Source organism: Ranitomeya variabilis, chromosome 6 (assembly GCF_051348905.1).
Source record: "Ranitomeya variabilis isolate aRanVar5 chromosome 6, aRanVar5.hap1, whole genome shotgun sequence".
Lineage (NCBI taxonomy): Eukaryota > Metazoa > Chordata > Amphibia > Anura > Dendrobatidae > Ranitomeya > Ranitomeya variabilis.
Genome location: NC_135237.1, coordinates 96,463,678 through 96,490,885, shown reverse-complemented (window position 1 = coordinate 96,490,885; position 27,208 = coordinate 96,463,678). Strand labels below are relative to the sequence as shown.

Sequence of the window (27,208 nt, the reverse complement as noted above, 5' to 3'; positions counted from 1 at the left end):
ACACATCTAGATAAGTTCCTTAAGGGGTCTAGTTTCCAAAATGGTGTCACTTGTGGGGGGTTTCCACTGTTTAGGCACATTAGGGGCTCTCCAAACGTGACATGGCGTCCAATCTCAATTCCAGCCAATTCTGCATTGAAACAGTCAAACGGTGCTCCTTCACTTCCAAGCTCTGCGGTGCGCTCAAACAGTGGTTTACCTCCACATATGGGGTATCGGCGTACTCAGGAAAAATTGCACAACAAAATTTGTGGTTAAATTTCTGTTTTTACACTTGTGAAAATTAAAAAAAATGGTTCTGAAGTAAAATGTTTGCAAAAAAAAGTTAAATGTTCATTTTTTTCTTCCACATTGTTTCAGTTCCTGTGAAGTACGTAAAGGGTTAATAAACTTCTTGAATGTGGTTTTGAGCAGCTTGAGGGGTGCAGTTTTTAGAATGGTGTCACACTTGGTTATTTTCTATCATATAGACCCCTCAAAATGACTTCAAAGGTGATGTGGTCCCTAAAAAAAAACATGGTGTTGTAAAAATGAGAAATTGCTGGTCAACTTTTAACCCTTATAACTCCCAAACAAAAAAAAAATTGTTTCCAAAATTGTGCTGATGTAAAGTAGACATGTGGGAAATGTTATTTATGAACTATTTTTTGTGACATATCTCTCTGATTTAAGGGCATAAAAATACAAAGTTTGAAAATTGCAAAATTTTAAAAATTTTCGCCATATTTCCATTTTTTTCATAAATAATCGCAATTAATATCGAAGGAATGTTACCACTAACTTGAAGTACAATATGTCACGAAAAAACAATCTCAGAATCAGCGGGATCCGATAAAGCGTTCCAGAGTTATAACCTCTTAAAGTGACACTGGTCAGAATTGTAAAAATTGGCTCGGTCATTAAGTACCAAATTGGCTCTGTCACTAAGGGGTTAAAACCAATGGTGGCGTTCAAAAGTTCACCTCGTCCTGCAAAAAACAAGCCCTTACATGGCCATAAAATAAAAAAGTTATGGCCATGTTATGGTCGCTAGTTGCAGCTATAGGAAAGCTGTTGGAATATATGGAAGGATTCCTGTAAAAAAAACCTGGAAAACTGTAAAAAATATCTATAAGAATTGTAATGGCTAAGAAAAGCAGCAGTTTTCCCAGAGCTGCCCCTACACTTTAGAGCGTTGACAGATGAAAGGTTGATCAGCCAATGGATATTTCTCATGACATCCCTGCTTTACTGCATGGGAATAACCCGCACCTGGACTCTTCTGGTGACGGTGTATCAACTCTGAGAACAAAATGATCTGGCATTTTCCCAATCATCTGTCACCAGGAAAAAATCAAGATAAGGCCCCATACTAACTTGATGGTCGACTTGTCCCATTGAAAATAGCTGCCCAGGCTGATGTTTTTCTAATGTGTATGGCCGGCTAAATAACTATTGTGATCAGAAAATCTGCAGCAGTAAAAGCGCAGATTAATTACCATTGTCCCCAAATGTCTCTTCATGAACCCAATAACCAATCGCTCATGTTGGCCGGTAACCTCATGTTCCATTGTTACATTTCTATGCCTCTCTAAAATTGATCATCGAGACATTAATCGAGTATAAGTTCTTTTGTGGCTTAGTCGGTGCCTTGAAATAAATTAGAAAAAATCTCTTTGGGCAAATAATCTATCTTATGTCTGTGAGGAGAAGTCAACTACTTGAGCTAATCAATGTCTTGTCATTACAGTTATATCCCACCCATAGTAAATATGCTAGCTCGTAGTTTGATGTTATTTTTTGTTTGTCTTCTTTAGATATCACATGAGTGACTAAAAATAAAGTTAAATAAAAAAAAAAAAAAAAAATATATATATATATATATATATATATATATATACTGTATATATATATATATATATATATATATATATATATATATATATACTGTATATATGTGAAAGAAAATTAGAGCAGCACAAAGAAAGAGTCCGGATGCAGAGCCCCCCAGGCAAATACCAAACCTCAATTATAAAAATCCAGAAAAATTGGAGGCAGCACACTGTAGTGAAAAGGAGCTATTTTGTCAGCCCAGAAAGCGACGTTTTGATCCCAACAGTAGCCTTTCTCCAGCTTGAGAAAGGTTCCTGTTAGGACCAAAACGTCGCTTTCTGGGCTGACAAAATAGCTCCTTTTTACTACAAAGGGTGTGCTGCCTCCAATTTTTCTGGATTTTTATAGATATATGTAGATAGATAAAAACTTCCTTTTCACTCCCCAATGGGGGTGGTCTTTTTTGTCCTTTCTCATTCTTGGGTCCTCTACCAGAGGCCTGGGAGTTTGATGGTTCTGTTCAGGATCTTAGTTGTTCCCAGCATTGCGCTTTTCTGGACAGAGAGCTCAGATGTTGCTCCTGGGATCTGTTGTAGCCATTCTTCCAACTTAGGGATCACTGCTCCAAGTGCTCCTATCAGCACTGGAATCACTGTTGCCTTCACCTTCCACATCTTCTTCAGTTCTCCTTTGAGGCCCTGGTATTTCTCCAGCTTCTCATATTCCTTCTATCTGATGTTGCTGTCACTTGGCACTGCCGCATCTATTATCATTGCTGTCTACTGATCCTTGTCTACTATCAATTATCACAATGTCTGGTTGGTTAGCCAACACCTGCTTATCGTCTGGATCTTGAAGTCCCTCAGGATTTTAGCCCAGTCATTCTCCACCACTTTTTCTGGGGTATCCCACCTGGACGTAGGGGGACTTAGCCCATATGCTGTGCAGATGTTCCTATATACAATTCCTGCTACTTGGCTGTGGCATTCAGTATAGGCTGTTCCTGTTTGCATTTTGCATCCTGCCATTATGTTTTGGACTGTTTCTCAGGTTTCTTTGCATAGTCTGCACCTTGGGTCTTGTCTTGTATGGTAGATTCCTGCTCCTATGGATCTGATACTTAGTGCTTGCTCTTGAGCCACTCTGATTAGTGACTCTGTGCTATCATGGAGTCCAGCTTTCTCCAGCCATTGGTAGGAATTCTCCATGTCAACCACCTCCATTATCGGTCGATGGTACATCCCATGCAGTGGCTTGTCTTGCCATGGCGCTTCATGTTCCTGCTCTTCCTTCCAGATCTGTTGTTGCTGCCTTAGGCTTTCTCTCAGCATCTCATCTTTTGGTGCCATTTATCCGATGTATTCCTGGATACTCCTTGTTTAATCCGTGATGGTGGCTTGGATGCTTATCAAGCCTCATCCATCCTCCTTTCTGTTGGTATACAATCCTTGGGTGTTACACGGGTGGAGACCTCCATGCATTGTGAGGAGCTTTTGTGTTTTCACATCTGCACCTTCCATCTCTTCTTTTGGCCAGCACACTATGTCAGCAGGGTATCTGATAACTGGCAGGGCATATGTATTGATGGCACGGATTTTATTCTTCCCATTGAGCTGTATCTTCAGGACCTGTCTTACCCTTTGATGGAACTTGGATGTTGCTGCTTTCCTTTCCTCGTTATCATGGTTACCATATCCCTGTGTGCCGAGGTACTTGAAGCATGTATGTGTTTATACAGTATATATATATATATATATATATATATATATATATATATATATATCAAAATGGAAAATAAATATATGGATAGATATATGTGTGTGTATTTATACACTGCTCAAAAAAATAAAGGGAACACTAAAATACCACGTCCTAAAAATCACGGGATGAAATATTTCAGTTGTAAATCTTTATTCATTACATAGTGGAATGTGTTGAGAACAATAAAACATAAAAATGATCAATGTAAATCAAAATGAATATCCCATAGAGGTCTGGATTTGGAATGATACTCAAAATCAAAGTGGAAAATGAAATTACAGGCTTATCCAACTTCAGTGGAAATGCCTCAAGACAAGGAAATGATGTTCAGTTGTGTGTGTTGCCTCCATGTGCCTGTATGACCTCCCTACAATGCCTGGGCATGCTCCTGATGAGGCGTAGGATGGTTTCCTGAGGCATCTCTTCCCAGACCTGGACTAAAGCATCTGCTAACTCCTGGACAGTCTGTGGTGCAACATGACGTTGGTGGATGGTGCGAGACATAATGTCCCAGATGTGTTCAATCAGATTCAGGTCTGGGGAACGGGCGGGACACTCCATAGCTTCAATGCCTTCATCTTGCGGGAACTGCTGACACACTCCAGCCACATGAAGTCTGGCATTGTCCTGCATTAGGAGGAACCCAGGGCCAACCGCACCAGCATATGGTCTCAAAAGGGGTCTGAGGATCTCATCTCGGTAGCTAATGGCAGTCAGGCTACCTCTGGTGAGCACATGAAGGGCTGTGCGGCCCTCCAAAGAAATGCTACCCCACACCATTACTGACCCACTGCCAAACTGGTCATGCTGAAGGATGTTGTAGGCAGCAGATCGCTCTACACACCGTCTCCAGACTTGGTCACGTCTGTCACATGTGCTCAGTGTGAACCTGCTTTCATCTGTGAAGACCACAGGGCGCCAGTGGTGAATTTGCCAATCCTGGTGTTCTGTGACAAATGCCAATCGTCCTGCACGGTGTTGGGCTGTGAACACAACCCTCATCTGTAGATGTCGGGCACGCAGACCATCCTCATGGAGTTGGTTTCTAACCGTTTGTGCAGACACATGCACATTTGTGGCCTGCTGGAGGTCATTTTGCAGGGATCTGGCAGTGCTCCTCCTGTTTCTCCTTGCACAAAGGCTGAGGTAGCGGTCCTACTGCTGGGTTGTTGCTCTCCTATGGCCACCTCCACGTCTCCTGGTGTACTGGCTTGTCTCCTGGTAGCACCTCTAGCCTCTGGACACTAGGCTGCCAGACACAGCAAACCTTGCCACAGCTCGCATTGATGTGCCATCCTGGATGAGCTGGACTACCTGAGCCACTTGTGTGGGTTGTAGAGTTCGTCTCATGCTACCACAAGTTTGAAAGCACAACCAACATTCAAAAGTGACCAAAACATCAGCCAGAAAGCATTGGTACTGAGATGTGGTCTGTGGTCCCAACCTGCAGAACCACGCCTTTATTGGGGGGTGTCTTGATAATTGCCAATAATTTCCATCTGTTGTCTATTCCATTTGCACAACAGCATGTGAAATTGATCGTCAAACAGTGTTGCTTCCTAAGTGGACAGTTTGATTTCACAGAAGTTTGGTTTACTTGGAGTTATATTCTGTTGTTTAAGTGTTCCCTTTATTTTTTTTTGAGCAGTGTAAATATATATGTATATACTAGATGGTGGCCCGATTCTAACGCATCGGGTATTCTAGAATATGCATGTCCACGTAGTATATTGGCCAGCCACATAGTATATTGCACAGTCCACGTAGTATATTGCCCAGTCACGTAGTATATTGCCCAGTCACGTAGTATATTGCACAGCCAACGTAGTATATTGCCCAGTCACGTAGTATATTGCCCAGTCACGTAGTATATTGCACAGCCCACGTAGTATATTGCCCAGTCACGTAGTATATTGCCCAGTCACGTAGTATATTGCCCAGCCACGTAGTATATTGCCCAGCCACGTAGTATATTGCCCAGTCACATAGTATATTGCCCAGTCACATAGTATATTGCACAACCCACGTAGTATATTGCCCAGTCACGTAGTATATTGCCCAGCCACGTAGTATATTGCCCAGCCACGTAGTATATTGCCCAGTCACGTAGTATATTGCCCAGCCACGTACGTAGTATGTTGCCCAGCCACGTAGTATATTGCACAGCGACGGAGTATACAGCACAGAGCCACGTAGTATACAGAGTTAAAATAAAAAATAAACATATACTCACCCTCCGAAGGCCCGTTGAAGTCCTGGCCCTGTGCGCGGTGCAGGCGTCCGCTTCCGGTCCCAGGGTGTGATGACGTTGCGGTCACATGACCGTGACGTCATGGCAGGTCCTTCTCGCGCAGGCGTGCAGGACCTGTGATGACGTCGCGGTCACATGACCGTGACGACCGCAGGCGGCAGCTTCCGGTCCCAGGGTGTGATGATGTCGCGGTCGCAGGACCGTGACGTCATGGAAGGTCCTTCTCGCAGGGCCTGTGATCATGTCGCGGTCACATGACCGTGACGTCATGGAAGGTCCTTCTGGCATGCTATCCTTGGGACCGGAACCAGACGCTTGCATGGAGCGGTCACTGTAGCGTCACGAGGAGCGAGAAAGGCGGCGGATGGTGAGTGTAGCAGGTTTTTTTTTTTCATTATTATTTTTAACATGACATTTTTACTATTGATTCTGCATAGGCAGCGTCAATAGTAAATAGTTGGGGACACACAGGGTTAATAGCAGCGGTAATGGAGTACGTTACACCGCTGCCCGTTACCGCTGCCATTAACCTTGTGTGAGCGGTGACTGGAGGGGAAGGGGATTATGGAGCGGGGGCACCAGGCAGTGACTGCAGGGGAGTAGGGGAGGGACTAATCGGACTGTGCCCGTCGCTGATTGGTCGCGGCAGCCATGACAGGCAGCTGCCGAGACCAATCAGTGACTTGGATTCCATGACAGACAGAGGCCGCGACCAATGAATATCCGTGACAGACAGAAGGACAGAAAGACGGAAGTGACCCTTAGACAATTATATAGTAGATATATATATATATATATATATATATATAGTTCCCTCCACCCCTTTAAAAATAATGAATACGAAAAAATGAAAAATAAATATATCTCATTTCATTTGTAAAAAAGTTAGATCTGTCAAAATATAACATTAATTAACCTATATAGTAAGTGCTGTAAGTGGAAAAAAAATCAAGAATGGAGGGAACAATACAAACTTAAAAATGAAAATTGACTGCAGGGGCAAGAGGTTAAGGAGGAACGTGTGGATTTCTCATCTGGCCACTTGGTGCCTTGTGTCAGGGTCACGTTACAGTGTTCTTTCACAGCGCTCCTGGAGATGATGCCAGTGAAACATGTTGTCTTGGACTTCAGCCCAGAAGGTGATGCCAAGCCAATATAAAGAGGCATTACCTGATCCTACAATGTTAGGGTTGCCATAAAACAAGGCAGGTGTCAGATGAGAAGCTACATCTCTGTAATGGAGTCTTGTGGTTTGGTGGATAGATACTATGCCTACACAAATAGATTACTATGTGATGCTCTCGCATTTCAAATCAACTCTTGTTTTTGGATTAATTGCCATTTAATACAATATACCACCGAGACGGCAGCCGTTTTTATGTGTTAAGTGTGTTTCTCTCTGCGTCTTCCTTACCATGATCTGAACTGCTTGACACTGACAAAACTTCACTGCAGTTGATTCATTTCCATCTGTTTAAATTTGTCTCCATCAGACAGTAATGAAACCACTTTCACACTATTAGTTGATCATTAGAAATGAAACCCCCGCCACTGTTGCCTTGAGCTATTAATTCAGCAGCCTGTTCTTTGCTTAATAATTAATTTACAGTTTGTTTGGAAAGCTGAAGGCGATCGGCTGGTGAGAAGAGCCAGATTAATTGCAGACATCATTTGTAATACCCATTTGAGATTATATAAATATTCCGTAAAACAATCAGTTATTAATTTCACATACATCACCCTGCTTTCTTCTCCCGATTGCTGCCATAAAATCTGACCAAGGTCAAATGTGTATACATGATCAGACAAATTATGTTGTGAACTTCAGTTTTTCACATAATTAGATGGGAAATTGCCCGGTATGGAAAGGTAAAGAATGGAGAATACTGTGTGTCCAAAGGTTTGCTTTTCAAATAAAACATTGAACTTTTGAGTAGTGATGGGCAAACCCCTGGATATTCGGGTCCAGCGGGTTCGACCGAACAGTTAAAAAAAATCGGTTAATGTATTAGAGCAGGACCCGAACCCGGACCACATTCAAATGAATGGGAGGGCCCGAACATCCGTTGTTTACCACACTGTCATCTGCAGGAAAGCGTGGCAAGCGCTTCCATTGATCACAGCGATAAGATCATTACTGCCGGTCAGAGAGCTGCAGTTCCCACGCTGCCAGATGACGCATCTGTAACTGGCGGTAAAAAGTTTACCTCTGGTCACATAGGCATTTGCTGATGAGAGAGTACTACTCCCATCAGCCTACTCCTGCTGCAGCTATTAACAGCAAGAGCAGGCACCGCTGATGGAAGTATTCATCAGTCAGCGCTATAAATAAATAAAGAAAAAATGATATAGGGTCTTTATTTTTTTGATAACCGGCATGGCACAAGTGAAAGCTGCTGGCTGCAACCCTTAGCTTTTTATCATGGCTGGTTATCAAGAATAGAGGAGTCCCCATGCAGTATTTTTTTTAGGATTTAAATGAATGATTTAAAAAAATGGCATGGGGCTCCCCCCTTTTTGACAACCAGCCAAGCTAAAGCAGACAGCTGGGGGCTGGTATTCTCAGACTGGTAAGGGGCCATATATGTATATTGCCCCTCCCAGCCTAAAAATAGCAGTCCTCAGCCTCCCAGAAAAGATGCATCTATTAGATGCGCCAATTCTGGCACTTTCCCGGCTCTTCCTACTTGCCCTGTGGTGGTAATAACTGGAGTTTATAATTGTGGGATCAGTTTTGCTGGTTATCGAAAATAAAACGGACCCCACATCATTTTTATTTAATTTATTTATTTATTGCTCATGAAACTGCTGATAAATACTCCCATTAGCCGCACCTGCTCTAGCTGTTATTTTTACCACCAGTCACAGATGCTGGCGCTCTGACCGGCGGTAATAACCTTACTGATCAGAGCCGCCGATGTTGCTGCATGACAGTGCGGGAAACATCTGATGTTCGGGGTGCCGATCTAGTAGGGTGCCCTAACAGTCGGTGTTCTGTACAGACCCCGAACTTTACTGTTCGGGCTCACCGATCACTACCTCTCAGTATTCTTTGCATTATATTCTTTGTATTATATACTTTGTATTGTATTCTTTGTATTATATTATGTTCATTGGCAACAAAACATGGTGTGAGTATTATATACAGTATATAGTGCATTTGTATTATGGTATAATACTCCATCAATGCAACTTTTCCAATCTGGTTGTTTATCATAGTTTTGCTATTATTTTTATATAAAACATGTAATTGCTACAAAGGCAGAGCAAATAATCATTATTGATCCTAGGTGAAGTTTGTAGCAAATGTTTGATGTGTACAGTAACTGCTGAACTATGTTACCTAGAAAGAAGCCAATTAGAGAAAATCCTAAAAATGGAAGAAATGTTACGGAAGGACAAAAATATTGAAATTTTTTTTACTATTTGTTGCCTTTTGGAGTGTTTGGGTGTAGTATACTACTTATGTATCACATAACTTTTATCCAGTTAAACAGAATTTGTCAACAGGTTTATGCTTCATAATCTGAGGGCAGCATGAAATAGGGACAGAGACCCTGGTTCCAGCGGTGTGTCACATACTGTACTTCATTCTATCGTTTGGTTGCAGTCATAGTTTCACCTTCTGCGGCTCTGCTAGTTTTCTCAATGATGAACTGACTCCATTCATGCTGTTGGTTGACAGCTTTCTGCGTACACTGTGCTTAGGCAGAAAGCTATCAGTCAATGGCGGGGGCACATTTATAGCCAGAGTTCATGAATATTGAGGACTTCATAGTAAAAGGTCATCACTGAGAAGACTATCAAAGCTGCGGGAGAGAAAACAGTTGATCAAAATTACAGTAAGAAACCCAGCCAGTGAATCGGGGTCTCTGTTTCTACTTTATGCTGGCCTCAGATGGGGCAGTATAACATTGGTGATAGTTTCTCTTGCTGTACACATAAGTTTTGCCCTAACGAGCCAATGAGAGCAGTCCCCTGTGCAGGAAATAGGGAATGAAGGATTAGGCATATCGGATTTCAACATGCCCAGTCCTTTTTTCCCACTGGGAGATAAAGTTCCAACCGAGAGTTACTTATCTCTCTTTTTATTGAAGTTGCCATCTTAATTTTAGTTTTATTGCAGCAAACCATAGAAACAGTAAACTAAAGGCTTTTCTAAATACTGGGTATAAACATTACCCCCGGAAGAAATACCTGCCTAATGGTGAGAATTTTACTAATGTGAACCCACAATTTTTTAATGGGGATCCACATGAAATGTACAGTGCCTACAAGTAGTATTCAACCCCCTGCAGATTTAGCAGGTTTACACATTTGGAATTAACTTGGCATTGTGACATTTGGACTGTAGATCAGCCTGGAAGTGTGAAATGAACTGCAGCAAAAAAGAATGTTATTTCTTTGTTTATTTTTTTTTTAAATTGGGAAAAGTTTTTTCAGAGGGTCATTTATTATTCAACCCCTCAACCCACCAGAATTCTGTTTGGTTCCCCTAAAGTATTAAGAAGTAGTTCAGGCACAAAGAACAATGAGCTTCACATGTTTGGATTAATTATCTCTTTTTCCAGCCTTTTCTGACCATTTAAGACCCTCCCCAAACTTGTGAACAGCACTCATACATGGTCAACATGGGAAAGACAAAGGAGCATTCCAAGGCCGTCAGAGACAAGATCGTGGAGGGTCACAAGGCTGGCAAGGGGTACAAAACCCTTTTCCAAGGAGTTGGGCCTACCTGTCTCCACTGTTGGGAGCATCATCCGGAAGTGGAAGGCTTATGGAACTACTGTTAGCCTTCCACGACCTGGACAGCCTTTGAAAGTTTCCTCCCGTGCCGAGGCCAGGCTTGTCCGAAGAGTCAAGGCTAACCCAAGGACAACAAGGAAGGCGCTCCGGGAAGATCTCATGGCAGTGGGGACATTGGTTTAAGTCAATACCATAAGTAACGTACTCCACCGCAATGGTCTCCGTTCCAGACGAGCCCTTAAGGTACCTTTACTTTCAAAGCGTCATGTCAAGGCTCGTCTACAGTTTGCTCATGATCACTTGGAGGACTCTGAGACTGACTGGTTCAAGGTTCTCTGGTCTGATGAGACCAAGATCGAGATCTTTGGTGCCAACCACACACGTGACGTTTGGAGACTGGATGGCACTGCATACGACCCCAAGAATACCATCCCTACAGTCAAGCATGGTGGTGGCAGCATCATGCTGTGGGGCTGTTTCTCAGCCAAGGGGCCTGGCCATCTGGTCCGCATCCATGGGAAGATGGATAGCACGGCCTACCTGGAGATTTTGGCCAAGAACCTCCGCTCCTCCATCAAGGATCTTAAGATGGGTCGTCATTTCATCTTCCAACAAGACAACGACCCAAAGCACACAGCCAAGAAAACCAAGGCCTGGTTCAAGAGGCAAAAAATCAAGGTGTTGCAGTGGCCTAGTCAGTCTCCTGACCTTAACCCAATTGAAAACTTGTGGAAGGAGCTCAAGATTAAAGTCCACATGAGACACCCAAAGAACCTAGATAACTTGGAGAAGATCTGCATGGAGGAGTGGGCCAAGATAACTCCAGAGACCTGTGCCGGCCTGATCAGGTCTTATAAAAGACGATTATTAGCTGTAATTGCAAACAAAGGTTATTCCACAAAATATTAAGCCTAGGGGTTGAATAATAATTGACCCACACTTTTATGTTTAAAATTTATAAAAATTTAGCTGAGCAACAAAACTTTTTGGTTTGTAAGATTTATGCATCTGTTAATAAATCCTGCTCTTGTTTGAAGTTTGAAGGCTCTAACTTATTTGCATCTTATTAAACCTGCTAAATCTGCAGGGGGTTGAATACTACTTGTAGGCACTGTAACTCTCCCTTTCTGGTATTTGGATTTGATAAAACCTTATTGATACGTCATGTGCGGATTACATGTGTTTTTAGTGATTTCTAGTCCGGAAATACACTAAAAAAGCATGTGCGTTTTTTACCTGCCGATTTTCCGCATCAAATGCAATTCTATAAAATCTGCACGTAAAACTGAGAGTTTCATCAGGAAAGCTTTTTCTGGTGCAGATTTCAAACACGCACCACCGGTCAGTTTGCGAAGATTATAAAAAAGCTGTGTGTGAGTAGTGTCTGAATCCCATCCTTCTTGTTGGAACAGTTGTTGCTGTACTTTTTCTTTTTGCACCGTGAAAATACACAGCATCAAAAATTCATCACTGGAACTTAAGCGCCCCACATACTGAACTCAGACTTGAGACTCTTTTCAGAACATTCCGAAATTTCAACTTTGTTCCGAATTCATAAACCTGGTGTATTTGTATCATTAACCACTTTCCAACCCACTTTTTAAAATTGTCGAAAGGACCGTAAATAGGAAATATTCACATTTTTTTTGGTGCAAAAATTGTTTACAACGTAATTTACAACTTTATGATGATAGAAAAAAAAACCTTAATGAACGTAGGCAAAATTGAAATCCAGCAGTGTCGATGCTGGGGGTCTGACCACTGGAACCCCCCAAACTTCCATTAACTCTCTTGCAAAACAGCATTGTAATAAAGCGCCACTCAAGTCAATGGGCCGCCAAAACTTATTTTCAAAAGATGCGAAATATAATGAATAATATGTTCTCAAATGGTTCAAGATTTCCATTGCATACATGGCCATAAAAAAATGTATTCAATTTGTTACGATTTTAACCCTTTCCAATGCTTGAAAATCAGGTTTACCTGAAGCACATCCTCAAACCTTTTCAGGATTTATTTTTCTTTTGCACGTGTTTGGTACTGTTGCAAATTTTACCCAATCAGACAAGTCTCTTTTCCTGGTTTTGGCTTTAAAAAGAAACCATGTATTAGAATGGCATTTTGTGAACCGCGATCTTAAACAGGAAGATATTAGAAATATTTATTGGGAAGTTTTGATCTGTACTCCTCATTAGTATGTGTCCTAATTATCCCAACACTGTAATATGACACTCATTGAATTTTGCAAGTGACCTATATGCTGTAATTCACCTGTTGACCTGCAGAGGGAGCTGTTGCACCGTACTGAGCGGATAGTGACCGCTGGGGGAAGGGACCAGCCACATAGTTCTTGCAGCAGTCTAGCCCCAATCTGGGAAACAGCCCAGGATTGTGGGCAGTGTCCATTCTCCAGGCTCGGCACCAAGTATGAAATCATAGGACTCAGTCCGGGCTACAGCTGTCAGATGCTAATAGTTTTTGGAGCAGCAGCAGGAGTCTGCAGAAATAGGCATTTAATTGTTAAAATCCAAACTGCCATATTGTGCTGTTAGTATATGGCTTTAATTTCGGTAATGTGGCTGAGTCATTCATTATCGCCGGACCTTGTGTAAATGCATTGTCGAGTTGTTGACATCGCCTAAAAGCACAAGTGAATTTTGGGTGTATGCGGCTCCAATTAACGCTAAGTGAGTTAGATGATATTTTCCAGTTTTTCTGTCGCTGTGTTCTCCATTAATGTATTAATAAGGCTTGCCATGCATTGATTTTTCCATGTCCTAAGCCTCACTGTATTACTTTGTGTTTTCAATGCATTAGCAGTCTGGCTTATAAAAGCAAAGCCGCATATTATTATGCCTTGTGTTATGAAAATCGGGGGCTGTGGGAAAATACAGGGCAGGCGAGACGGGAGCAGGGGGGACAAAATTCCTGTCACCTGTCCAAGAGCAAAACCTCTGTTACTTTACAGAGAAAACAGGCCTTTATTGTAGAGGATGTCGATTCTCATTGTTTCACTTTTGTTCATTTAAAAATAAGAGAATCGATGTTTTTTTGTTTGATTGAGGAGCGATGATATCCTTGAGGTCTGTAAACAGTGCTCCCTGTGGCATTCGGAGGAACTGCACGCAAATATTTGACTATAGTCTGATGCTTTGATATAGAGCAATGAGTTCTATGAACAGTGCCCCGTGTGGAGTTATTCGGCATCACACTAGAATATTTAGAGGGGTTGTCCACTACTTGGTCAGCCCACCTCTGAATCCCTAGGTTTCTCCCTAATAACACCTGTACTCACCTCTGGTGCTGATGTCATTCCAGTAGTATCGGCACTGGCTCTCCCATTGCTGGCTTCACTGTCCCCTCCTTTGGATGTATTTGACATCCTGAGGCTGCTCGCTCACTTCCTCCGGATGTCTTGAAGGCGGGGAGAGTGAAGCCAGTGCTGATTGGCCGCCGGGATTGCATGACATAACAATGTCACGCCAGCCCTGGGAAACCCATTGTCAACATCGCTGGAATAGCGCCGACATCAGAGGTGAGAATTGGCGTTATTATTTTACTGGTGGGAAACATATGGATTTAGAGGGGGTTGTATGAGTAGTGGACAACCCCTTTAACTGTGAGCATCATGTAATCACAAAAGCATTATCATTAGCTTATAGCGCGGCTGCCCATGCAGGAATGGCTTCCAAGGTGCCGCTGAATAATTCATAGAATAACATGAATCGGAGACTAGAGGGCGTCATTATAAGTGTATTCCACTTCCCGCTGCTGCTCTAGTCTTTGTGTTATGGATGCAGCCATGACATCACGAATGCAGTGTGCAGCACATCCGCTGCCAAGCGCTGCACTCAACAGAGCATCTGTGGAAATCTGCAGAGCTGCCGAGAGATTGGTGATGTGTTGTGTAGTCATGACTTCAGCGCTGAAGCCAAAACACAAAGACCGGATCAGCGGTGGAGAACCAGCACTGGACCTGTGGGGGGGTGAAAAGCTCTGACTTTGGTCTGTTACATGACTGCAATCATTTGGGGACCACGTTGGGCAGTGGAAACCCCTTTAAGAGCAGATCTATTGCCAGATTTCACAATACAAACTGCATATATTTTTAAATAGATGTCTTAGACTTGATAAAGCTGGTATACTTACTATGAAAAATCCATGCCAGAACGGTTGTATAATCCTTTGTGAACATTTCCTTGCATAATAAAATAAAAATTTTTGCAAGTCAAAGTAGAGATGGACTCCGAAAGTGGTCATTTAAAGTTCAGAATTACACAGCCATTCTGACATTGTTTTCAAAGTAAGTACACCAGTGTTATCAGGTCTAAAAGATCTGATAATGTACACGGTTTACATTGAGAAATCTGGTGGCAGATCCTCTTTAATAGAGTTTATGATACATGATTATGGATGAGGAGTTAGCAAATAAGAGTGAGTGACATGAACCCCTTTATTTTTAAAAAGGAGGTTCTTCATCATCTCCAGTTTGTGTCCCAATTACAGTGAAATAGCACAACATTTATTACCGTTGCTGGCATTTTTGTATGGGTGAAGATAAGGAGTACTAAACGGCAATAAATAAAATATACTGTGTATCTCAGTTGAGGGATGCACAAGTAATAAGATTATAAATTGGTTCTCAGTGTTCACATGTGATATACAAGCCTCCTAGATAGTTTGTGCACCCTGGTGACTGACAGCACAACGGCTCACATGATCCCGTCTGCTTGTAGACATTGCTCAGCTAAAAGCTTCGGATGAATGCCAGAGTCTTGCAATACTTTTGCATTAGGGCTGGTGTCAAGAAATGTGGTATGCTAATCTGCAGATTGGTAATACTGTAAATCTGACTCTGCTAACAGCACAATCGCGCCTCCGTTGGCCGCTCGGACCTGCAAATCTTCACCAGCATTCTTCATAATTCACTAAAGATGCCGTAAACATCATAGAAAATTGACAGTTTTTTAATTGTATTTTTATTGAATATTTAAAATTTTTTTAAAAAAGTAAACAAAAATTGACAATATTTGTGGTCCTACTGATGAAGTGAGAGACCTTCGAAACCGCACTGTTACCTTCTATATCGGATTCCTTTATTGGATACATTACCAGCAGGGCAGGTTACCTGCAATTCCTAAATACCCGAAAGAAACAAAAAATGGTACAATTGTACAGAGTGGCATAATTAAATATATTTGTGCAGTAAGAAAATACACGAGGTGGAAAAGGTACTCATTGCCTCATTGGAGGCGACGACCGTTTCGCTGCACAAAAGCTTCATCTGGCTCCTTACAGGAAAACCATTTTTGCTGTGGCACGTGGAGACACACATGACTCAGAAGAGGTCTTAAATAAAATTTTAGCCTCTACACCACCTACTGAATTTAAGGCGTAGGCCTGTACCTCTTTATGAATTTGGCGCCTTCTACTCAAGTATGCACTGCGCTAGTCTTGATGATTCGTCCCCAATATGTCTATGTATTTACTCAGACGGCCCACTGATTCCAATGGATGCCATGCAGTACTTCCCCTGTTGTAGTGCTGCCAGGGAATTACACACAAGTTTCACCCAAGTCTACACCAGTGGGATCAACCCTGGGATCCGAATATTTTTGGGAATTCCATCTAAAAAAAATAGATTGAAACAGAAAAAAATGTAACGGAAACCGATCAGACGGATTTTACCAAAGAAACTACCGCAGTTATATGGCTGCATGCATCATAATATAACAATACAAGTGATGCCTGATCGCAGTAATCTGGTCGGACCTGAGAATATAAAGCAGATCAGCCCGAAAATTCATTGCTATACTCCAAGGCTAATTTTCATTTGGCTTCAAAGCTTGGTTATAGGAACATCCTGTTACTTGTATATATACCACCTAGCAATTAAATATTATTATTATTATTGATACTTTTGTAGACATCCTGATACTTTCCATAACATATTGATTTCTTTATTTGAGTCTCACCCACGTGGATAAGTTTGAGGAATTGAGAAAAAAAAAGAAAGAAACCCCAGCCCTCAGCCTGCACCTGCTTTGCAATCCACATAGTCTTATTTTGAGCTTAGTTATATGTGGCTGCCAGAAGCTGCCGCTGCCTGCTGTCCTCCTGTAACCTCGTCCTGGGTAGACTGATTAAATGTCTGCCTTAATCCATGCTACTAGAAATCATAACCTTTAATCCACTGATTATTGAAAAACCTTCAAAACCAGTATTCCTGTCTGGAGCATAACCAGAAATTACCTTTGTGACTGATTTGATACCTTTTTTATAACCTGTTCTAAAAATGGTGGCTGAAATCTAATCGTTTACTTGGAAACATTTGCAGTTTTTGTTAGCACTGCTTTATGTACATGAGGTCCTATATACCGTATGTATTGTCGACACATTTCTGGATTTGTTTTGGAATTTCGGCTGTGGGATCTACTCCCATATTCCTCATCACAGCATGTCACATGTGATTGACCCTCTAGTACAGACCATGGAGGAATCTGCAACTGACTTTTATGATGGGGCTAATTTCCAAATTCACAATGTGTCCTATAGGTGGGTAGTTGTGGACCAATTGCAGTGCAGCTATTACCAACTCAACATGTCCAATTGTTACCTTTAAAGAGGACCAAGTGGATATTATCAGAGAGGTTTCACTGTGGGCGTGGATGGTTTACTCTTTCCAATGCTGACCAATCATAGGCAGGCAGAAAGAAGAACATGCCCCCACAATAGCACTGATAAACAGTCAATTTGGTGGAAGGTCGTCTTTCATTGCATTTGTACAGTGTGCATTTTTGGCTGAAAATCCTTTTTGCAATACTGTTTTATTAAGAATATTAAATTAACTTGTACAGCCACAATTATTCACGTTAATTCATGTGATTCATGGCTGCCATCAACAGTTCCTTATGAAGCTGTCTGTTTGGGTCCTTAGACCTGCAGTTGAGCTAGGACTTGCATTTGTGATATGGGTACACCCATAGTATGCATGTCTGGAACTGGATTAGAAGAGCATTCAAAGTACGAAAGATAAATCTTACAAAACCCACTGAAGTAGAGATTTACTGTTAACTCATCCTGCGGTCTGCTACATACTGTGACACATAGCGGCTGGGAAGGTAAACCATACAAAAATGGAAATAAAACCCTACTAAAAAATGGTGTTTTTTTTAAGTAATAAAGGTGTCCATTTCCTTTGAAAGTATTAAATGTCACAATCATGCCTTATACTAAGCATTATGTTTAAACCCTTTACCTCCACCCCAACATCACAACGCCTGTGTTCACCTTCATGACCAGGCCAAATTTTACAATTCTGACCAGTGTCACTTTATATGGTAATAACTCTGGAACGCTTCAGCGGATCTCACTGATTCTGAGATTGTCTTTTCGTGATATATTATACTTCAAGTTGGTGGTAAAATTTATTCGATGTGACTTGCGTTTATCTGTCAAAAAAATTGAAAATTTTAAATATTCAAACATTAATTTTTATGCCCTTAAAAAATACCCAAAATCGACAGCATTCTAAAAACTGCATCCCTCAAGGTGCTCAAACCCACATTCAAGATGTTTATTAACCCTTCAGGTGCTTCACAGGAATTTTTGCAATGTGGATGGAAAAAATAAATATTTAAATTTACTTTAGACCTAATTTTTTTATTTTCACAAGGGTAACAGTAGAAGCATTTGTTGTGCAATTTCTCCTGAGTACGCCGATATCCCATAAGTGGGGGAAAACTACTGTTTGGGTGCACAGCAGGGCTCGGAAGGGAAGGAGCACCGTTTGACTTTTAGAACACAAAATTGGCTGAAATTGAGTCCTGAACAGCTCATTTACATATAAGAAAAACATGGATTTCTCTGGAATAAGACATCAGATTGCATATATCACGGTATCGATTTACTCAGCTTCCCATGACCTCCATGTCCATATAGACGTCTTAGGAGGGTTGATCCTACTGACAGATTTCCTTGAAATTGTGCCAGTCACATCCAACACTACCAATGTATCTGTCAGGTTGATTTCATACTCATCAGATTTATGACATTTTCCATGACTGTATTGAATAATACAGTCATACAAAATTTTGTAACAAATCTGATGAGTATGAAATCAGCCTGACAGATACATTGGTAGTGTTGGATGGTAGTGTTCAATGGAGCTTCCAAAAGTCTATGTGGATGCTGTAAAAAGATAGTCCTTTCTGATGACTGGGAATGAGACATTTCTGCAACAGATCTGCGACTTGTGTACGTACAGCGTCATCTGCATGTTGTGGTAGTGACAGATCGTTATACGTCTTACTATGATAAATGATGAATTACGTGCCGCTGTTCAGAATTGTCAAACACTGATTTTAATTGTGGTATTACTGGATCTGTCTCAGACTTCGGGTTTGGCACAGTCTTAATAGATACTTCACAAATATGTTTCTTTGTATAATGCATTTTTTTTGAAAAATCCAAATGTAATTAAAAATTTCCACTTGATCTAATGGGATTAAAGATATTTTCCATTATTTTTCCTTAATGTTTTCAGTGTTTCCAGCCGTACTTTACCCATTGTGATACTCAGTCCTGCAGAACAAAAGCCTTATTAATTTGCTTTCCAAACCCAATAAAACTCCCATAGTCCCAATCAGATCCGACATTTCCAACTGACTGCGGAAACAAACATAAAACACTATCACAGTCTTATAGATGTGTGGTGATGTCTTCGGTGATGTCCTTAGCTTACTATTTCCTAGGAGACTCCAGCACCAAAGAGCAGGTTTTCCTATGGATGTGCACAGATTAATGTTGATATTATGGACTAATATTTAAGCATCGAAAGGTTTAAACGCCAAAGAGTCCCGATCAGATATTCAGGTTAGCATTGTGCTCATTGGATCAGGTCTGTACCATATTTTCTAGTATTCAGTTAAAAACAACCTATCACTATAACCTGTGCTATAAATATGCATTTTCTTTACTTTGTCTAAATGCCTCTGTTCTCCTGAATCTTTCACTTCTTTATTATCTGTTCGTGTGATTTTCCATTCCTGAGATGTGATCCATTCTCTCTGTTTAGAAATCTAGTTTCCTTTGTTTATCCAACAGGGCATGGTCTTTATGAAGACTCCTGTTGAGATCAATTGATGATCACACCCACTTGGCTAAGAATACTAGATTTAAAAATAGGGAAGAAAGGTCCATATCGCAGGAACAGAAAGGTGTAGGAACAAAAGGAAAAACAACAGAAGATTCAGGAGACCCATGGCATCTGCAAGGAGTTTGTATGTTCTCTCCGTGTTTGTGTGGGTTCCCTCCGGGTTCTCCGGTTTCCTCCCACATTCCATAGACATACTGATAGGGAATATAGAGTGTGAGCCCCATCGGGGACAGTGATGATAATGGATGTAAAGCGCTGTGGAATAAGATAGCGCTATATAAGCCAAGCATAATAAATAAAATAAATGGCATTTACAGCAGGTAAAATAGTTACATATTTATGGCAAATGTCTCGTCATCTCTAAACCCTTGCCGACACGTGATGCCAGTTGCTGGTGTATGGTGCAGGTTCAGAAACTGAACAGACGATACCTTGGAGAAAACACCAGAATTGCAGTTTTTCGGTTGCCGCAATAAGAAGCGATCAAACCATAGTATGCATCTCAAAATTGTACCAAGAAAAACACCAGCACGCTACACAAAAAAAACGCTCCAACACAGTTCAATTGATGGAAATATATAAAGTTACAGATCTCACAAAATGGCAGCACAAACCACATTTTATTTTATTTTTTACAAATGTAAGAATTTTTTTTCATCACTTAAACAAGAAGTGAACTGTACATCTTTGATATCTCTGTAACGGTAATGACCTGAGAAATCATGTTACCAGATCATTTTGACCACAGAATGAAAGTTGTAAAAACAAAACCCCAAAATAATGTCTCACTTTTTTCGCCACTTGACTGCACCTGTTTTTTTTTCTCCGTTTTCAGTACATTGTATGGTAAAATGAATGGTTTTCCTTTTAAAACTACTATTCGTCCAACTAAAAAAGAAGCCCTCATGTGGCTGTGTCGGCTGGAAAATAAAAAAGTTATGGCTCTTAGGAGAGGAGTAAGAAAAAAATGGAAGCACGGAAAAAAAAGAAATGTCTGGTCATGATTGGGTTACTTCATATGCCATAAAAAAGACATATGGACTAGTGTTGGCTTCATTAGAAAGTTTGTCAGCTCACTGAATTGATCCGTTTAGTAAATCTATTACTCGTGCTATTCTTCTGTTGTTTCCAATGAACAAGTTAGAAACTGGGTATCACTATTCTCCTAAATAAAGTCAATAAAGTGTGTCACCATACTGTCTGATCAATAATAATTGGCCAGTGTCACGCTGGTGTCACACCACCGTATCGCCTCTCATCCGAGAGACATGGGCCAATTATGATAATCACACTCTGATCAAATTCTGATCCGACCTGAGGAAAAAATATCGTCCTGTCCAAGGAAAAAAATCTGACATGTACGTGAGCCCATAGAATGGGTCCGAGTGTGATCCGATGTTTCGACGGATCGCACTCAAGCTGAAAATACGGTCATCTGCACGAGCCCTTAGACTGATCAGTCTGAGGAAGTGGAGTTGCAGTGTAAAGAATTAGACAAGGCCAAGTACAACTATCCACCATATCACAATACAGAGCAAAAACACAGGAATCAATACAAAAAATACAATAGAATTAAAAATCTTTTTTTTACAGTATATTAAAGGGACTCTGTCACCTGAATTTGGCGGGACCGGTTTTCGGTCATAGGGGCGGGGTTTTCGGGTGTTTGATTCACCCTTTCCTTACCCGCTGGCTGCATGCTGGCCGCAATATTGGGTTGAAGTTCATGCTGTGTCCTCCATAGTACACGCCTGCGCAAGGCAATCTTGCCTTGCGCACGCGCAGTATGCTTTGCCCCACTGCTGGCAAAGCCGAAAAGCATTAGTGCGCATGCGCCGGCGAACTATGTCCCGGAAGTATTTCGCTGCGTTCCGATCCCGCCAAATTCAGGTGACAGGTTCCCTTTAAGTGATGAGGATAAAAGGAAGAGAACAAGTGCAGGTGAGATGGTCAGACACTGGCCTAAAAGACAGAAAAACTTTGGACAGGTACAACTACAGAAATGCATGGACAATATATCAGTGTATGGTAATACCCCCCAAAATATATATCATACCCATAATGGTATTAAGTCCTTTTTTTTATATTTAGACTATCCACTGTGCCTATTATATGTCCAGTACTATATTTTCTACTCGTTCTCTGGAGGATTTATGTTCTTATTATTTTATTATAGATTCATGACCGATGCAGCTCGACGTGAACAAGAAACCTTAAAGAAGAAAATTCAGCCCAAGCTCTCACTGACATTGTCCAGCTCTGTATCCCGTGGAAATGTGTCCACACCGCCCCGTCACGGCAGTGGCAGCCTCACCCCACCAGTCACTCCACCCATCACTCCATCTTCTTCATTCCGCAGTAGCACCCCTACAGGTAAGTTAGTGGAAGTACTACATGAAGCTTTCGGTGCCCAATATATTTATTCACTAGAATTACATTATTCTTACATAAAATGAAGTCTTACACGGATGTTAAGGTACATTGATGTTTAGACATACATTGTCAAAACTCTACTGTTTTAGCAGCAGCATTAATAAGAAAATAACGTATGAGTTCTAGGCATCAGTCCTGGAGGCTGAAGTGCTCTCCCCTCTCTGCAGCTTTTCCCCTCTGCTCCTGAGTCACATCTGTAGCAGGCGACTTCAGAGCTCTCGCAAGGATATTGTTCTCCAGAATAAAACTTTATTAATTAATGGTGCTGCTAATACAGTACAGTAAGGTATGTTTAAACACCTTTCCTGTCTCCCTCTTTTTAATCTTATTTTATTATTTTCCTTTCTAAATGCTAAATTAAGCATCTTTCTCAATTGTCCTCATAAACTCTCACTTCCATTTTGCTGTAGAGTCTGTTTAACACCTCTATATGGCTGGCTGCGCTGCTGCTTCTAATATAGATTTGACAGCACTTCTGCTCCTCCTCTTTGCTCTCACTGTTAGAGATAGCAATAGAGAGGTTATACACGACAAATCAAGCTAATAGGGAATGTGAGAAAGACCACTAAATTAACAATCAATTAGTTGGAGTCAACTTACTCCTCTTGGAACACCCGGTATGTCCAGCGCGTGTGCAAAGACAGCCTATTGACTTCATTAAGCACCATCATATTTTTCATTTCTCCACTTGCGGCACTGCAAGCAAGTTACAGTCTTGTTGTCCAGACATCATTTGACTGGAAGGGTAATTTAAATCAAAGGTATTTACATTTTAACATTTATATCCTAGCATTTTTTTTCAGGATTACAACATTAGTGAGTTTCTTAATATATTAGATAGATAGATTTAGATATAAATAGCCACCTTAGAGGCTCCTGCTTTATTCTATACAGCTCTATAGCTTGTTGTATAAGTGGAATAATTGAGCAAGTATGCACCAGACACGCTAAGCCCCATGGATTGGAAAGTCTTATCCCACCTCTCGGCCTGGAGACACTGTAGAGCAGTCTCGCCTTTTCGTATCTGACTGTGAACGTCATAAATTCATCTTTTTAACCTTGAAAGCATCACTGCAAATCATACTTATTTTGGGTACTGGCGGCTTTTTTATGCTCTGTGAGCGGTGTATAATGACTTTTAGAGTCCAATGTAAACATTCCTTTTCCTGCAGAATGATTAGAATTTGGAAATTGTTAATCATGCATAAAAATGTTAGAAGCCCCCCAAACAATGTTAGCTAATAGGCATTGCTTTATGGGCTTGTCCTTCACTGGTTTCTTTTATCAGTTTATGCAACATAATTCGGAGAAAAAAAAGTTCTATTAAATCATTTTGTTCCCTGCATGGGGTAAGCAGGCCCGAAATGAAAAGCCATATAGTGCAATAATTATAGCCCTGGACTTGGAGAGTGCAACAGCTTTGGGGACCCATCTCACCCCGACTGTTTTTTTCTCTACTTGCCACCATGTAAATGAGGTTTACAAAATATCAGACAGTCAAGTAATTTTGTAAATTCATCATGAAAGATCCTTAGACAATAGAAGGAGCTCTTATTTACAAGTAGAAGTTCTAGCCAGAAAATCCTATATCACTCTATTGCAATCTGCATGGCTTAAAGGAAATTAGTCAGCAGGTTTTTGCTATGTAATCCAAGAGCAGCATGGTGTAGGGACAAAGACCCTGATTCCAGGGATGTGCCACTTTCTTGACTGCTTGGTGTAGTTTGGATACAATCCCTGTTTTCTCTGTGGTGAACAGTGCTCAGAATGCTGAGCTGTGTATAACTCCGCCCACACCCCAGATTGGCAACTTCTTGTGTTCAGTAGCTGATCAGTGGTGGGGGTGGGGTTCTACAGATTAGTCTGACTGGCCTGCATGTGAGACCGAGTCCTGCAGTGATAATCTTCTGCTGATAAAACCCTAGTTGTATTGAAACTACAACACACAGCCTAATCAGTGAAAATCGCTGTAATCAGGGTCTCTGCACCTACATTATGGTACTCTCAGATTAAGTAGCAAAATCAGCCTAAACTAAATGGAGATGGGGTACATTTAGGGATCTTATTTCCAATCTATGTTCAGTTCCAATTTTTAAAGCACAAGACCCACCTTTAAGTAGTAGATGTGGTTTCTCATCTGAGACCCTTAGTTAAAGAACTTCTTCCATCAAAGTTTTTATCCTCTTAGTATATTACAGGCATCATATTATATAGCACTGTGTACTTTTAATTGCTCATTTTACCCTTCTAGCCAGTTAATTCTTCTCTTTTCCATTAGGTTTATGAATTCACGTGATTAAAAACAGACTATCTGAATCCATCTAAGCTCTATGTAGAAACAGGAGGTCTCTTTTCTCTGCATGTATCATCGTTAGAACTACAATTTTACATCATTGCAAAGTCCCTGGTGGCCCAGCTCCACTCCCTCTTTAACTCCTGACTCGCCTGCTCCCCCCTTACAGGGACATTGCATTGATAAAGAATTGTAGTTCTAATGATGACCCATGCAGGGAAAAAGTCTTCCTGTTTCTACATAGAGCTTTGAAGGATCCAGCTAATCTGTTTTCAATCACGTGATGTCATAGATCTAATGAAAAAAGAGAAGAATTAGCTGGGTAGAAAGGCAAAATGAGCAATTATATGTATATGGAGGTATATAATATGATGACTGCAATATGTTAAGAGGTTAAAAATCATCTGAGGGTTCAAAATGCTCACTGCACACCTAGATGCACCTAAAGGATTAATAAACGTCTTCAATGTGGTTTTGAGCACTTTGAGGAGTGACATTTTTAAATGGTGTCACTTTTGGCTATTTTCAGTCATATAGGCCCCCAAGGTCACTTAAAATGTGAGGTGGTCCCTAAAAAATGGTTTTATACATTTTGTTAGAAAAATGAGAAATTGCTGATGAACTTTTAACCATTCTAACTTCCTAACAAAAAAAAACCATAATGTTTAAAAAATGATGCTGATCTAAAGTAGACATATGGGAAATGTTATTTATAAATTATTATGTAAAGCATGAATCACTGGTTTACGGATATAAAAATGTAAAGTTTGAAAAATGTTATTTTCTCCAAAATTCTGATATTTTCACAAATAAACGCAAAAAAATTCTACCTAAATTTTCACTAATTTGCATAGTGTTAGGAAAAAATGGTGTCAGAATCAGTCTTCGTTGAAGAGTTCCAGAGTTATAACCTCATAAGGTGACACTGCTCAGAATTGTAAAGTTTGGCCTGGTCAGGAAGGTGAAAACAGATTGGGGGGTGTAGGGGTTAAAAATCACTCTGACAGAAGGGCAAATAATTCCTGCACCCCTCTTCTCCCCTTTTATCTAACTGTATTAGGCCATCGTCACACTCAGCGTATGTAAATACGGTCCGTTTATTACGGCCGTAATACGCAGAAATGTTCCCAAAATAGTGATCCGTATGTCATCCGTAGGCAGGGTGTGGCAGCGTATTTTGTGAATGGCATCCTCCGTATGTAATCCGTATGGCATCCGTACTGCGATATTTTCTCGCAGGCTTGCAAAACCGACATCTAATGGATTTATGGGCTCAAATGTTCGGGAAAACATATATACAGTATATATATATATATATATATATATATATATATATATATATATATATATATATATATATATGTCATTGAGACACACACACACATATATATATATATATATATATATATATATGTATATATATATATACACTCACTGGCCACTTTTTTAGGTACACCTGTCCAACTTCTTGTTAACACTTGATTTGTAATCAGCCAATCACATGGCGGCAACTCAGTGCATTTAGGCATGTAGACATGGTCAAGACAATCTCCTGCAGTTCAAACCGAGCATTAGTATGGGGAAGAAAGGTGATTTGAGTGCCTTTGAACGTGGCATGGTTGTTGGTGCCAGAAGGGCTGGTCTGAGTATTTCAGAAACTGCTGATCTACTGGGATTTTCACGCACAACCATCTCTAGGGTTTACAGAGAATGGTCCGAAAAAGAAAAAAAATCCAGTGAGCGGCAGTTCTGTGGGCGGAAATGCCTTGTTGATGCCAGAGGTCAGAGGAGAATGGGCAGACTGGTTCGAGCTGATAGAAAGGCAACAGTGACTCAAATCGCCACCCGTTACAACCAAGGTAGGCCTAAGAGCATCTCTGAACGCACAGTGCGTCGAACTTTGAGGTAGATGGGCTACAGCAGCAGAAGACCACACCGGGTACCACTCCTTTCAGCTAAGAACAGGAAACTGAGGCTACAATTTGTACAAGCTCATCGAAATTGGACAGTAGAAGATTGGAAAAACGTTGCTTGGTCTGATGAGTCTCGATTTCTGCTGCGACATTCGGATGGTAGGGTCAGAATTTGGCGTAAACAACATGAAAGCATGGATCCATCCTGCCTTGTATGGAGCATCTTTGGGATGTGCAGCCGACAAATCTGCGGCAACTGTGTGATGCCATCATGTCAATATGGACCAAAATCTCTGAGGAATGCTTCCAGCACCTTGTTGAATCTATGCCACGAAGAATTGAGGCAGTTCTGAAGGCAAAAGGGGGTCCAACCCGTTACTAGCATGGTGTACCTAATAAAGTGGCCGGTGAGTGTATATATATATATATATATATATATATATATATATATATATATATATATACTGTATTTATGTTTAATTCAGCGCGAGATATGTGAAAAGCCGGTACTTCAATTGCCGGCTTTTCATTTCTCCTTCCCAAACCCGACATGATATGAGACATGGTTTACATACAGTAAACCATCTCATATCCCCCTTTTTTTTTTGCATATTCCACACCACTAATGTTAGTAGTGTGTATGTGCAAAATGTGGGCACTCTAGCTTGTAAAATAAAGGGTTAAATGGAGGAAAAAATTGGCGTGGGCTCCCGTGCAATTTTCTCCGCCAGAGTGGTAAAGCCAGTGACTGAGGGCAGATATTAATAGCCTAGAGAGGGTCCATGGTTATTGGCCCCCCTGGCTACAAACATCTGCCCCAGCCACCCCAGAAAAGGCACATC

General features: G+C 41.0%; 1 protein-coding gene across 2 annotated transcripts in view; it reads left to right on the top strand.

Moving 5' to 3' along the window:
* The window catches only part of JAZF1 (JAZF zinc finger 1), a 283,104-nt gene that overhangs the window by 205,385 nt on the left and 50,511 nt on the right, over positions 1–27,208 (top strand). For both annotated transcript variants that reach the window (XR_013216832.1, XM_077268823.1), the window contains exon 3: positions 21,904–22,100. Coding sequence is in view for 1 of the 2 variants with exons in the window: in XM_077268823.1 (XP_077124938.1) it covers positions 21,904–22,100 (197 nt within the window). In the remaining variant the exon portion in view is untranslated. The remainder of the gene's footprint in view (positions 1–21,903; positions 22,101–27,208) is intronic.